This window comes from Drosophila serrata, unplaced genomic scaffold, assembly GCF_035046125.1.
Source record: "Drosophila serrata isolate PLE 108 unplaced genomic scaffold, ASM3504612v1 contig_382, whole genome shotgun sequence".
In the NCBI taxonomy this organism is placed as follows: Eukaryota; Metazoa; Arthropoda; class Insecta; order Diptera; family Drosophilidae; genus Drosophila; species Drosophila serrata.
This window is the reverse complement of record NW_028257280.1, coordinates 4,983,728-4,999,699: the sequence shown is the minus strand read 5'-3', so window position 1 is coordinate 4,999,699 and position 15,972 is coordinate 4,983,728. Positions and strand designations below refer to the sequence as shown.

At 36.9% G+C, this 15,972-nt stretch overlaps 2 protein-coding genes across 2 annotated transcripts; both read right to left on the bottom strand.

Moving 5' to 3' along the window:
• Nucleotides 1–1,254: 1,254 nt before the first annotated feature.
• On the bottom strand, nt 1,255–1,842 carry LOC110186290 (uncharacterized). The gene is made up of 3 exons (XM_020955404.2): nt 1,699–1,842; nt 1,470–1,637; nt 1,255–1,410 (listed from the first exon to the last, which is right to left on the bottom strand). The coding sequence occupies exons 1-3, from the start codon at nt 1,840–1,842 to the stop codon at nt 1,255–1,257; spliced, it is 468 nt and encodes a 155-aa protein (XP_020811063.2).
• A 1,295-nt stretch (nt 1,843–3,137) lies between these two features.
• On the bottom strand, nt 3,138–3,703 carry LOC147642576 (uncharacterized). The gene is made up of 3 exons (XM_086839902.1): nt 3,683–3,703; nt 3,354–3,524; nt 3,138–3,293 (listed from the first exon to the last, which is right to left on the bottom strand). The coding sequence occupies exons 1-3, from the start codon at nt 3,701–3,703 to the stop codon at nt 3,138–3,140; spliced, it is 348 nt and encodes a 115-aa protein (XP_086696028.1).
• Between the last annotated feature and the right edge of the window lie 12,269 nt (nt 3,704–15,972).

Here is a 15,972-nt window from a genome sequence, read left to right as displayed (position 1 = left end):
AATATTTACCTGAAACGATTTTGGAACAATTATGAAATACTTCACTGGCTGGAGTAACATACTAACCCTTGGCTTTGGAACTGGAAAATTAGCAAGTTTTGTCTTTAGGGAAATGTACTTGTAGCTTCGATTAATCGATTTTAGATAACAATATTGAAATTCCAAGAATTTAGGGTCCAGAGAAGTGCATTTGATATTGGTGAACTCTACTTTAGTTGCAATCTGAAAATTATTTCTTCTAAATATCTCAAGTTGTATGGCTTATCTTAAGATTATTCATACTTGTCTTATTAAATATAAGAGAACAACAAGTTCAACGAGACGAAGACACCTTATTGACATGCTGAAAATTTCAATGAAACTGATTGAAGTTCTAACTTGTTAATCCCTTTTTAGCTAAAGGAATTGTTATTACAAACAAATGAGTTTTGTCATTAAAAATAAATTAGAATAAATACAAGCACTCTTGATTACACAATATATATATTTATATATATAATGTTAAATGTCGTGATCTTAACACTACGGTTATTATAAGTTTGAAGAGCTTAAAAGGTCTGAAAGAAGTAAATTATTTTATTAAATAAATTAAATACACATTTTGTTTTTGAACATAAAGTTAACCATAATATGTGAAAATTATAAGAATATATTATTTATCCCTATTATGTTAGCTACATTTATAGCTCTTTGTTGCTAAAGATGGTTCTGTGTTTATATTTATTTAATTGCTAAGATATGAATAATTATCTTCTCATTAAAAAGAGCTTTGAATTCAATTATTTTTGTAGTATATTGAGTCTGGAGGATCTCCAGCCACTGAATAGCTTCAATATTGTAAAGTTAATCTTAGATAATTTTGACTACATAGTAAACTTAAATACTTAAATGGTACAAAAGAGGCAAACATTTTAAACACTAATGCTGTGTTAACAAATAAGCTTTAATAATAACAAAATATTATGTAATTATTGTAATTACAATAAATTATTTTGTGACCAAAAGGTCTTCTTAATTGTAGAATAATAAAGTTTAATGAGTGGAAAATTTTTACTGTATTAAGCTTGTTTCGGTTGAATAGCGGAAATCATAAAAACTATATTTGTAAAGAGGTTTCGTTTTTTATTTATAATCTGTATAAGTTTGTTTATCTTACCAACGAATATGTTGATTGAGCAATCAAGGAAATATGCTTTTATATTTATTTATATTATTATAAATATCTTTAACAAACCAATAGATCTTTGAAGTCTTTTATGAAAGAGTTGCATAGACGTTCACCTCAGCACGATTTTTATTATTTGCTATCCATTTGGAGTGAAAAAGGTAGTCACCAGGTGGAAAAGCTAAAACCTGTGTAAATTTATGGTTGATGAAATCTACAGAGAGCTTATCCACTATAAGATCCTCCTGCACAGGAAATGACAATTTACAAAAGGTATTATTGAATAATTCGAATTTCCACTTACATTGAAGGGACACGTGTGATTCATATTGGAGTAGCTCCTGAATAGACTATGAAAGTATCCGAATATTGGGTTTGACTTAGGATTCTTTAGAACCTTACAGGCATCTACACTGATGTTATAAAGGAAAGGCTTGTATCCATTGAACCTCTTGAGCAATGCAAAATTTACCTGAAATATTCAAAAAATTAAGCTTATCACTTTTTATCGCGTTAGCTTTCAAAGTTATTACCTTGACAAAGTTAATGGGGGTCTTGTACAAGTTTACTTTCAGCGACATGTACTTGTAAGTTCGGTTCACAGACTTGAGGAGACAGTACTCAAAGTCATCGAATTCCGTGTCCAAAGATGTGCACTTGATATTTGTAAATTCCATCTTTGAAGTTACCTATAAAAATGGTGTGAAAAACTGATTTTTTACAATTCATTTTCTTACTTCTTTTGCTGAATAGAGAATCAGAGCACACAGAAGAATATATTTAGAGCACATTGTGAACAGGCAGATTATTATTTATAATTCATATATATGCAATTTTTTGTGCATATTTTGCAATGAACCACACCGCTTAGTTCAACACTACGGATTGAAATTGAACTTTACAATTTTAACTACGCACGGCTTTAAAGACGCAATTAGTTTATAATGAACAATAGCGATTATACGATTATTACGATTATAGCATTCGATTCGCTTTATGGCCTGTCAAATTGCTAATATAGTTCTTAACATTAAAAATATTTTATTTTAACAAATATATATAGTATATAAATATATATTTATATTTTAAATATTTATATATTATATTATATCCAAGTGTAAGATGAAAATAGTTTGGAAATAGAGATTTGGGAGGATATATTGAGCTTATCTCATCTCATCATCTCAATTTTAGAAGAGAGTTGCATTTTCTATTTATAATTGAAAATAAAATTATTGAAAAAAAAAACGTTCCATTTAAATGGTTTAATTTGCGTTTGTCAATTTTACGATCTAATTATAAAATTATCCAATTACAACTGGTATTTATTTTTGAATATTTATACACATGCCGGGTATTATAATTTTAATCAAAAGCTTATACCACAGTAAAGGAGTCATTTCCGACCCTATAAATTATATGTATCCTTGATCAGCATTGAAATCCGATTCTATCTAGTCCATCTCCGGCAGAAAACAAATTTGTAATTTTTCAAAATTTATTTTATAAGAGGTTACCGTTAAAATTTTCAAAAATTTGAATTTTTTTTTGCTGTTTTCTTATATTTTAAATTGAGTATGCAGATTTAATAACCTAATAAAAACTTGCATAGAACAGCATTCCACATTTAAATGTATGCATTTTTGGCTAAGTTATGAGTGTTTTAAATTTTGGTTAGTCGAAAAAGTTTGAATATAGAAATGTAAATAAGTATTATTGAATTTGATATATTTTTAACTTAACCCTCAGAAAATCGATGAATACTAAAAATGGACAATTCAAAAATTTAATTTCTTTATTTTAATTCTTCATATGCTGGAAAAATTCAAGAATTTAATTAAATAACCAAAAATTTCAGAAATTGTGACTCAACTTTAAATGCATAGAGCTGGAGCTCATTTTGTTTCAAAAATGCAATGCAACTTTGAGAACAAAGTTTAAAACATGTTTCTTTTTTCTATTCATTAGTCATTTATGTATATGAAAGATAAACGTTCACCGTGGCCTTGTTGTTGTTATGATGAATCCAATGGGTTTGGAAGATGTATTCGCCACGAGCAAATGGAAGCATTTCCGCGAATTGTGTGTCGAGAACGGTGGCAGGGATTTTCTCCATCATAATATCGTGCTGAAAAGATGTAAGGAACTTGATGATTTCACTTGAAAAGACTTCTCTGAGCGAACTCACATCGTAGGGACATGAGTGATTAAGATTGGAGTAAACCTTGTAGAAACCGTAGATATATGTTATTATTGGGTTCGGTTTCGTTTCACCATTTACAAGTTTACAACCATCAATAGTAAGGTTGTAGAGCGTTGTCTTTAGACCACCGAATCGCTTCACCAAACCAACGTTCACCTGAAATAAAAACAATTTAATTACAAACAATTAGACAGTTCAATTTAAATACAACCTTAAGTTCATTTACGGGTAATTTATAAAGTTTTGTTTTTAGCGAAAGGTACTTGAAACTCCGATTGAAGGCTTTCAAATAGCAATACTCGAATTCAACCCACTCGGGATCCCAAGAAATGCATTTCAGGTTGGAAAACTCCAATTTTCCAATGCTCTGGAATAAATGGTTATGTAAAAATTATAGTAATTTTTAATTTTTACAACAAAATGCTATCTTTAATTAAACAGCCATCAATTGAGAGCTAATGAAATGAAAAATCAAAAATATCTTACTTCGTGGAGAAAACAAAGGAGAACAATAGCTTTTAGTAAATCAAAGCTCATCGTGGATATGATGAACAGAATGGACTGAATCACAAAACCGAATACTAATTTCGGGATATCAATGTTAAATCAAAATCAAAATTAATTACGCTAAGCTCAGAATAAACAAAAAAGAAATGAAAATGGATTTTTAATGTTTTGCTGATTTGTACATGGTTAAAAAGCGTTAAGTATTAAAAACATATGATAGCTTTTGCAAAATAATATATAAATGTATTATAAGGGGCAAAAAAAAAAAACCATTCAAAAAATATATATATATTTTCGAAATCATTGGCTTTTGTTTCTCGTTGTGTAGTTTCATTTATTTAATGTTTACTGAATGGAACCTTTGCCAAAGCAATTAGTTTCATCATCCTGTCATTATGAATATTTTGGTTAATAATTGATTTTGCAGGGTTAAATCTAAACTATTTGTCTCGTATTTTTGGGAGTTTGCTTTTAGTATTTAAATGAACAGTGTTCAGTTTATAATAATAACAATGTTTATTTCAATTTTCTAATTTATAATATATTTGTTTTTCATTATTTATTGGCTTGTAGTAATTATTTAACGTTTTCCTTCGTAAATACAAATGCAGAGCTTATTGCTTCCAGGAGTAGTGATATTATTTAAGTAGATTTTAGGATAACGTCATTATAATTCAAAAAGAGTATCAACATTTGAAGCTTTAATTTAAAATTTTAATAATAAAAATTAAAATATTTTCTTCTTTCTGTGTGTTTGCAATAATTTGATTTTAACAAAATGGCCATCAACAGATATTAACAAATGGCACCATTTGTCTGCTCTTTTTCCCTGCAAATATTTATGGGAATCCAAGTGCGCGTGTACGCAGCTTTTCTTTTCATATTTTCCAACATTTTTCTTTAATGTTTTTTTTTTCTTTTCGCAAAATGGAGCGGCGCCAGAGCTTAGGGGAAACTTAAGTGTGCTTACGGTTTGTAATGCACAAATAAATGCGGCGGCAAACAAATGGGCCGGTGGAGGAGCTGCGGTCCCATTGGCCGTGTATCCAAGTGGATATTATGCGTTAGATAACTCGAATCGGAGCAGGAACAGATATGTATCTATCTATCTATATAGATAGCTAGATCGATAGTCGCTGGATAGATAAGCAGTTACGACGCCGCCTCGCCTCCATTCCGCCGGAATGGCAAACAATCAATTAGAATGGCAAAATCTTCGCAAATGCAATAAAAATCCACGGAACGCAAAAAGGGCTTAAAAAGTAATTCCCGGCTGGAAAAAAAATATACAGTGGAAAGGAGCGGAAAGTGGCCCTGAAATCATGACGATCCATATCGGTGTCTGGTAAAATAAACTCACCCACTTACGAATCGCGGCAATAAATCGATTGGCGATGCAACTGCACTTTCATAAACTTTTACAACGCCAGCGATTATTGTTTGCTTTAGTTTATGGCCAGACTTTAAAACCAATCGATCACAATTGCCGGCCCAGCAGTGAGTAGTGAGTTATGGGTGTCATGTGAACGGAACTCTGGCCAAAAGGCTGCTATTCCTGCTATCCAAACACTCGAGTAATTATGCGAACTCCCCGAACAAGAACCAACGCCCATCCCCGGTTGTCACTTAACCGGATTGCGATTGCGACATCAAAACAAATTGCACTCCCTCGCGGATAGCACACAAATCTGATTAGGATAACATTTACAGACGCAAATCGCAAGTTAGCAAGGACGTTATCCGAGGGGTGGCAAGAACCAGGAACGGGGGCACAGTGGCAGGAAAACTCACCCCTGACATAATTTGATGTGTGAACTTTGGCCGGCGCTGGGACGTTCTGGGATGCGTCTAATTTGATTGACGTCAACGCGCCCGGAAATTGTGGGAAAACCAGGGCAAGGGCACTGTGAAAAAATACAAAACAAATATTTAAAAAAATATACTTTTTTGGGGGGTAAATACTTTCAGTTAATTTATGATTTATAAGATTAAAGATGGTCATTTTATAGTTTGTTAATAAGGGAGTTATAAGGTAATAAAATTAATATAAAATGTGAGAACCATTCTAAATACTTAAATATATAAAATATACAAATCTATTTTATATTATTCTTGTTCACTAATTAATGCATTATTTTAAAGCTTAAATATAACAGTTTAATCAATATTTAGTATACAGTGGAAATTTCGTTAGATTTTATTACTTTGTATTGTGTATAATGTTTTTCTTTCAGTGCCGACAAAGAAACAGTTTCTGCACAGGCCACAAGTGGCAAAAGACTCTATCCGCTGCTCTGGCAGGTAGCATCCGGATCCGTTTGCTGCTCCTTTTTTTCCTTTTTCCCCTCCCATTCGGATTGCGAGTTCGTGTCCTGGTCAATGGAAATGATATCCAAACAAACTCAATTTGGTTTGGTGCCAGCGCTTGTGATAGATTAGCAGACAAAGCGAAGGAGGCGCGACTGCTGTTGCTGCTGCTGCGACACGTGACCAGCAGAAAGGGGGAGGAGTCCTGGAAGCTGGTCACTGGTGGTGCAAGGACACCGTCGAACACTCATTCGTATTCCATTTGGACGAGCATACAGAATTGATTTGGTTGAGGCACTGGCAAAATATTTGCCAAAGGCTACAGCTGGAACTCCTGCTCCTCCTCGGCTCGGGATTCATTCGGCAAGGACACGTGCCGGGTGGCGCTGGCTGGTGCACTTGTCACGTGCCGCAGGCGGCAAATTAAACAAGGCGCAACATGGGAAGCAAAAGTTTAACAATGCAGAAAATTGAAAAACAATCAAAAACCCCCGACCGCAGCTGAGAGGGCAGGGAGGCAGTGAAAGTTAAGTGCGGGCCATAGGATCCTGGTTAGAGGAAGCAGCCTCTCTGTGCAGACTCTCTTATTTGCTCGGCGCGCGCGTCCCGTTTCGTCTCACTTTATTTGGCCATAATTAGCTTAATGCGCGCAACAAACAAACCGAAAATCCGGTGACGTAGGAGAGAGAAGGAGCGGAAACGGAAGTGAGCGGCATGCATGTCCTTGCCAGGCATGGCCATTTAGCCAGGCCAAACGGCAGTGGCAACGGCAATGGCAAAGCAAACAAATGTGCCAGCAAGGGGGGACCAGCAGCAAGTCCATGGAGTGACAGAAAAAATGAAAGAAATCTTTTCGGCACAACGATTAACGAATGGGAAATACTCTAACGTGATCTATATAAAGGGAAGTATTAACTGAACAGTCTTGTATACCTTTTAACTTGTAAAACACACTCACATTTACTTTAAAGTTGAACTATATCTAAGTATAGTATTTAGTAGTATATTGATATTCTAAGAACATAACTTATAATATTTGCTGTTACTTCAACATTCAGCATATTTCTTTTAATTCCCATTGTCCTTACAAGTATTAAATTTTTCTAACTTTTTAATTTATTCCTCTTTACTTTATTGATACATCTTTTTCTGTTCCATTTTCCTACCCTTTGGCCAAAGTCAATCAGCAAGTTTATACGCTCCGATGAAAGGCTGCTGCCAGAAAAACGGAAACGAGGCAAACAGAATGCACGGAAAAAATTAAAATCATTAATCCCCTTAAAAGGTTCTTAATCTGCGGCTGCTGCTGCTGAATTTTGTTGCTTCATTTGCTGTTGAGTTGAATTTTTGCCAGCCATTTGGAATTCGGTTCGTGGGTCGGTGCTTTTGCATTACTCATACGCAGCGTTGTCAAGTTGGGTTCCCTGGGCATGCCCCTCAAGGCCCCGCTCCTGTTCTCTATCATCGCCTATATAAATATATACATATATTTCTTTTTTGTGATTTTTGCTGTACACTTGTATATATTTTCAATTTTTTTTTATTGTTTTAGCAAGACCTGTCAACAAAGTGTCCGGCGGCTGTCATCGCCATGGGACATCATCATATGACTGTGAGTCAACTGATCACCCCGCGGACAATCAGCTGCCAAATTTGATTTGTATTCCGGCTAAATGGAACTCTCAAGCAGGGAAGATTATTATGTTCGATCTTCGGATCGGAAATCCAATGACCCTGGCCACTTTGGGGCCACATGCAACAGTTGGCAGCTCCGTCAGCCGCCGCGATCGTAAATTGAGCAAACATTTCTGGCTGTTACTGCGGCTGTTGCAGTGCCATGCAAGTTTTATGGCCCTCTCCAGCACAATCTGTAAAGATATACACATATATAGAAATATATGTATATAAACCCAAACAGTCGTACGTTTTCGAGTACTCGGGCGAGGGCAAACAGTTCGCTTTACGACAGGCCAACCTCCCAGCAATGGCAATGCAAAAACTGGCGCAATCGGCAAAATGTAAATAATTTTCGCAGCAGGCAGAAAGTCTGAAAAGTGGCACTGGCGGGGGCAAAACAAAAACGAAAACCTGACGCAAATAAAATAATAAATTTTATACAAAATTGACAAGCTGGCTTAGCCGCAGCCAGTTACTGATAGCCACCCACTTTTGGGGCTGCGAAAGCGATAGGAATAGGCCATTCACGGACAACGCACAATAAACAGAGCACAGAAAATAAGGAACATAAAACAAAAGGCAGAACAGAAAAAAACAATAAACAATACGGAATGCACATTTCTGTGGCCAGCATACAGTAGCCGGTTCGGTAGTTGGCTTAACGGGAACTATAAAAGTTAAGCATTTAATTGCGAAATTAAAGACAGCCGAAGGTTTTGCGGTTGAGAGCTTCAAAACAACAAGAGATTTCCACTTGAAAAAGTATTTGTAAAGGTCGCCTAGGATCGGAAAAATACAATTCCATATATAAAGAGTATTGAAAACATATTATAACATAACACAACATATAATTCTAATTATAATCAAGTCCCTAAGGTATTCTAATTTCAGTCAGAAGCTTGCAAGGCAGTGATGGAAATATTTCCGACCCTATAAATCATATATATTCTTGTTTAGCATGAACAGTTAAATCAATCTAGTCATGTCCGGTGAAAAAATTAAATTTCAAAATTTTGTCCATTATTTCAAAATTTTAAAAGGGGTTGCATCGTTAAAATTGTCAAAAATTTTAATTTTTTTAAATTTTAAATGTAATATGCAGATTTTTAATTCTAATAAGAAGTAGCATAGGAAAGCTTTCCGATTTGAAATTAATGAATTTTTGCCTTAGTTATGAGTTTTTTTAACTTTGATTTGTCGAAAAAAATTTTTCATATACAAATACCGATAATTATAAATTTAAAGAACGCGGATATTTTAAGCTTAGCTTGCTAACTACAAGGTCATAAAAACTTCGGCTACCCGAAGTAAGTTTTCTTTATTGTTATTTCTAGATTAAACTCCCTGCTCTATCCTTGGGAAAACTAATTAATTTCAGCAACCAAAAATTATGAGAGTTATAACAAAGGGATGAAGTTATGCCACTCTCACCCTTAGCAAGTCAGTGAAATCAAAACGGGAATAAAGAGAAAACTTATGTTTCACTTCCATTTACAATTGCACCTCCTCCCTGAAAAAAAAACACCTCACACCCGCATACTTTCAAAGGAAAATAAAGCACGAAAAAAGAAAACAAAAATAAAATAACAAGGAATTTAAATTGAAATTATTTATTTTTGCATTTTGAAAGCGTTCGCGCGTGTCAAGGATTTCTCACGCGCAGCAGCCAGCAATGATGACGAACCCCCCTGGTAAGTACGAGAACGATGAGATTTTGTCACCCCAAAGAGAAGACAACCCCCGGAACACCTTACCCATCACTGCCACCCTTTTGGCGGGAAAAGAGCCTTGCTTTTTTAATTTGAAAATATAAAAATAACAAAGCGCTGGCGCGTATTCAAATGTCAAAGCCTCGCGGAGTGGAATCCAAAGTCCCTCGCAGAAATCGGTGGAAGTGGAGCTTATTTGCATTGCGACGTTGGGGCCTCGGGACAAGTCTCTTGTAAATCAGTCACCGAACGGAGGGATCTTATCTGAAAGGAAGCCTTAATGGCGGCAAACAAAATGATTTTTATTTGCACAAATAAAATGTTGAAAATTTAAATATTTTTTGTTGGGATATGTTTAATTTATATTCATATTTTGAACTAAAAGAATTCTGATTCAATGTATTTAATATATTAATGCTTTCTTTGATCCAATAATCAAGAAATCTTAACATAAGATTATTACGACACTTTTATTTAATAAATAAAGACTATCTAATTTATTTAATAATAAAATCCCTATAAAGTGTGAGAATTAATTGGGATTTATTTACTAAACTCATTGCTTTTAAAATGATTTAGTATAGATTAAGATATATTTGATAACTAATCCTGTGAGAATCATTTTTGATTCGCCTTCGCATTTCACACCTTTGAATAGGTCAAGGTTTGTCGGTCATTGGCGTCCTGAGAACCTTTCAGAATCTATTTTCAGTTAGGATTATCACCACGAAGGCCGTAAAAATACTACGTAAACAAGATAACCCGGAATTCAAAGCAACAGCTGATCCGCTTTGTCGACCACATTGCAGCACATTGAGGTGGGTTCGAAATCGTGGGATATCACCCCCATTTCCGTGCTCAAACGAACTCCAGCAAATGCAGTAGTTAGCCCAAGACATCATCTCTTAATCCTTGGGCACACACAAATACAAAATCGGGGAGAGCCCCCAAGAAGCCGCCGTGAGAATGCCGTGTAGAGCCCAGCACCTGCCTGTCCAAAATATGGAATATGGAATACGGAATATGGTAAATACCTTCCGAGTGCGATGGATAAATCAGTAATCACACATTCTTACCGCCCGCTACATCAACGTCGGAACTTCGTCGGGGGAAGCCGCGTTTTGATCAGCAGGGCTTATGCATTTGAACCACCGGACTAAGCAGTCCAATAATTCTCACGTTCCCCAACGCGAACTGCGGTGATGAATCGGACATATGGCGGTGGTTATGGCCAAGAAAACATGACTCGACGGGGTTGGAGACACTTGGAAAAAAGTGAATTTGAAAGATGGTTTGAGTATAGTCTTATATAAATTTAAAATTTTTAATAGATACAAATTATGGAGCATTAGATATATGCTAGAAATTCAGGATTGGTTTAACTAGCTATAATAAATAATTAATATGTATGTATGTTGTATCTTGAAGGTATTTATTTAAAACATTTACTTTTGTATCCTATTATATCTGGTATATTAAAATTATAAAGAATCTATAACAATTATATATATAAAATGGGTAAAAGAATATCAAAAATTATCCATAGATTTAACAGATTCAACAAATACTTAGTTATTACAGGCACGCCTCTCCATAATGTTTGATTTGTGTAACTGCCAAAAAGGGGTTAAAGGATATATTTGAACACTTCTGTATACTCCTTTATGTCCTTTTAAAATATACTATTTCTTTTACTTGAATTTCATAATTTCAGTGTAGAACCGGTGATCGTGGATACCAATGCCACTGTCTCATCGTGCGATGTCAATGGGTGCGTATATGTGGCGCAGTCAGCACGGCTGCTACTCCCACTCTCACTCCCGCTGTCAGCCACTCCCACTTATCAAACCACCACCTACCTCCCACTGGCACCCACCACCCACCCGCCCCACTCCCACGGCGGCTGCTGTCTTTCGGGTGCCATAAATCATAAGCAAACATTTTGATATTGTAATCCCCATTTTAATCCGTGCGCATAAAAAGCCAAAAATCAAACTTTTCGACATGGGCGGCGGTGTCTGTGATGTGCCTTCTGCATTTGCTTTGTTAGTTTTTCTCGCTCGTTCGTTTCGTTCTTTTTTTTTGCTCGTTTTCCCCAAAAAAAATTGATGGATTACCTTGGCCCCCGCCGTCCTTCTTCTCTTTTCCCCTAACTGTGAAACAAAAAAAGAAAACCAGGTGATAAGAATTCTTCAGCTTCTGTTGCGGCTACTGCTGATGATGTGGCAACTGTTGCTTTTGTTGCCGCTTTGATTTATTAATTAATTATATGTACACGGAAACTGCGTCATCGGCGGAGTATCGATAACCAGGGTAATAGTACGCGATAACTTCGATTCCGGGGCCGAGATCATTTGTTGTCGGCCCTTTTCAAGCGGCAACTTCAAAGAGCCACCATATTTGATTTGGTTTCGGTTAGTAGGTGGGGTGGTTGGGAGACTTGGTGGGTGGCTCCATTGCGGAGGATCCCCGTGCTTTGAAGTTGTTCCGCCGGAAGGTTGAGCAAGGCAAAATGGTTATAACAAACTAAATGCAGTCTTGAGAAATTGGGTTAGTAGACTTTAATGATTTAGAAAATATGTTGTTAACATTTTAAAGGAGTGTTATGGAAAATATATAGGAATCATTCAGAAAAATAGAAATATTAATAATAAAGGGAACCGTTCTATTAAGAATTAACTTAATTTATATTATTTCTTATAGTTCAGTGCTTAATAATAAAATACTTGCCAGTATATACATTTAAGTTTATAGCCCAGAAATATAATTAAATTTAATATTCCTATTAGAAAGACAGGCTTTTAAAATGTTTTATTGAAGCATAAATAATGTCAAGAATATATTTATTAATGTTAATTAAATTTGTTCAAAAATAATTATGTTTTTATAATAGAAATGTCAAAACTCCCAACATCATCATATTTCTAACATCATCCGATTGATGTCTGTCCAATTGGGGATATCTGCACCCTTAATTGATTATGTCTAGCTTCTTATCTCGGGTGTCCAATTTCCATCTCCTTGGTCTCAGACTTCGACCCCTTGAGCATCTGCAGGCCTGAGAGGTAATTACCAAACCAAACAGCTGTTTTTCCCAAAGTGAAAGAAAGTCCCAAAAATAGTCCCAAAATCGCGGAAGTGCAACAGTCCACAGGGGTAGTAGTCCTTGCGCTCTCTTTTTCTTTCATCGCTCTCGCCTCTCGTCCTGGGGAAATGCGTATACGACCTGTGCGCATGTAACCATGAGGACACACCCCTCGAAGCCATAAGACACCAACGGAGGGCGTGGCCGGCAAGCAACGAGTACTGAGTAAAATAAACCAATGAAATGGGAGCGAGTAATCGGCGAGTTTCCCAGCTGCAGCGTTCAGTGGCTGGAGATAAGAGCGGGGGGCAGGGAAATTCGCAGAGCGGAGTGCGTGAGTTTTCCACTCCCTTCGCTTTTCCGCTCCTTTTTCCACGTGCCGTGCATAAATTGGCCAGCAATCGATGTAACTTGTGCCCAGGACTCGGCACAGATGTCATCATATTTCCGCAGGTCCCGAAATTATGCTGCTCCTTCGGTGCGTCGATGTGTGTCGCTTAATTTGTTTCCTTCCGTCCCCTGCTCATTTTCCCTCTTCCTGATTTTCCCTCCAGCTCCCATTTCCCATTTCCCTTTTCCCTGGTTCTTTTTTCTGCCGTGTGTCTGCGACTTGGTTATAAGTACTTTACGGTAATGGAGGATTTTCGCTTGAGCATCCTCTAACAGAAATTAATTTAAATCGATATGCGACCAGAGTGGCGCTGGCTACGTGGCCATGGGTGTGCTATGGTTGGGGGCGGCAGGATCTGAAAGGAATGGGTATGGTGTCCTGACTCCGTGCTCTGCCCTTTATTAATTAGCAGCGTAATTTATTTTGGCGGTTTGATTGATCAGTAGTTTTCTGCGGCTGTAGGCTGCAACTTCTCCGCGAATGCGAATATCCTGCGTATCTCTGACATTGCCAATGGCAATGTCAACAAGGACATGCCACGCAAACTAATACGCCACACACACACTTTTTGGTGGAGCTAGGGGAAAACCCTACCATACGTGCACATCGAAAAAATTCAATTTTAATAAGGAGTTCTATATTAAAAATCATATATATCTTAAGAACTCCTCAGAAACAGCGCCATATTAACAAACTATATGATAAAATATGGGAATAAAATAAGGTTGAGGTATAATATAATAAATTAAGAAACAGTAAAATCGAATTATTGGAATGTAGATATTGTTATATGATCATTTTTTCGACATTTCATTGCTTAAAAATCTCATAACTTGGCTAAAAAGCTTACTTTTAATTCGAAAAACTTTTCCATTGTTCTTCTTATTAGATTAATAAGTCTTCATGCTTAAAATAGACTTTAAAAAATTTTAAATTTTTATCAATTTTTGAAAGTTTTTGAATAAATTTAGAAAATTTATTTTTTTTCCTAAGATGGATGATGCTCTTGATGCTGATCAAGAATATATATAGTTTATAGGGTTGCAAATGACTCCTTCACTTAATTTCAAGCTTCTGATTAAAATTAAGTTTATAATTAAAATAAATTTACTTTAAACCTTTATTTTTCCCCATAAATTCTCTCAGTGTGCGTGTGTTTGTATAGTTTATTGACTGCTTGAAGGGAAGTGCTTTCCATAGAGAAACGGAGAGATTTTTCGCTAAGGAATGTAAGACTGGCCGCAAATCCTGAAAATTGACTTCGTCCTCAAGGACAGCGAGGGGGTCGACGCTGGTGGGGGTGCGGAAGATGGCGAGGGGAAACGGATGTTGACGGGACAGCGAGGGGAAATCAATGCCGCCATTTTGCGAACTCTGCGAAAGAGTTGCCAGAATCCGGTTGCCGCCCGCGTGGTTTTCCACCATCATCATAAGGCATACAAAATTAGTTCAGTCGGCTGGGGATTGTGCGAGCTGAGGCGGGGAAAGAAAGGAGATGCGAGTGGAAATGGGAGTGGAAATGGTCGTGGAAACTGGCAGCACTCCTCCCTACGCACCATCGTATTTCATTTCGTCATGTTTCGGGATTAGGCGGATTAGTTTGGCGACTGAGCAATGGCTCCGAATGCGCTGAACTTTTCAACTGCCGCCGCTGCCTGTGAACTTTTCGGTAGTTGCTTAAAAAAAAGAAGAACAGAAACGGGTCTCACAGATGGGGAAATCCAGGGGAAAATCGGGTTCAAAGGGGGGGAAGAGGAAAATGTGACGACGCGAATGTGTGTGGATGTAAATGTGAAAGGGGACTACTACACATTTTACCCGGGGATCTGACACTTTCGCGCGCCTTGGCATTTCAATTTCTTGAGGTGCGTGCGACTGCTCGAATGTTCGGCATTAAGTTTTCCTGTTGCCAGCATCAAAGGATGATGAGTTTTCCCCCGCGGGGATCCCGCAATCCGACACTTAAGAGATCCCCATTGGCAGACCCACTCCCCGGCACGTACTCTCCATTCGAATGGGGAAAAGAACGCCATTTTCTTTTAGATAACAGTAGATACTGCCAATGTACTCATTGCCCCACCCTCCTCTATATCGATATCGGCAAGTCGAAAGTCTAATTTCGGTTGCCCTTATAATTGAAAAACGGCCTGGCCAATTCCCAGAGCTGTGCGCCAAAAATAACCGCCATGTCATCAATGGAAAAGCTGGCAAAGTAAGGGATTTTCCCGGGGACAAAGGACACAAAATCGTGTAATTGCAGAACAGAAGTCTCATAATCATAAACCCGGAATTCCCCGTGGGCTAACAAGGGACAAGCCCTTTGTCCAGTGAAAGTTGCAAAATTGGACCTTGCCCCACAGGTGGACAACCCTTTTTCGTTGCGAACTCAGGTGGGTGACTTTGAGTGGGTGGATCGTATCGTATCATTTGTATCATTTACGCAATCGTAAGAGTTCAAAGCGCTTTTGCCGCCGTAGGAACTTGAGAAGGTCTGAGGTTCGAATCTCGAGTGGTCCTAGTATTTGAAGTATTTCGAGGGCCTCCGCTCAAGGCGATTATCGGAGTAAGTCTGGATGCAATCTGGCTTTTATCTGGCCACGCGGCAACCAGGAACACCTTAAACCAGTGACTTCTCAATGAAATTACAGTGCTTTGTGCTTGCTTACCTAAAAAAAATAACAACTGCTTAAAATAAATCAGTTGTCGTAAATTCAATAAATTTGTTATAATAATGTGGTACAGAGAAAGGATTTCTTCATTCATCATAGGTCTTATGAAGTAGAGAATTCGTGAGTCAAAATGTTACATATTTTAAATTCGTTCACCTTAAAAACATACCTAGATTTTACAATATACATTCTTTAGATAAGAGATACAAGTAATCATAAGCTACTTGTGCCAGAAGGGTTCGTATCCTGAGTCTTATCT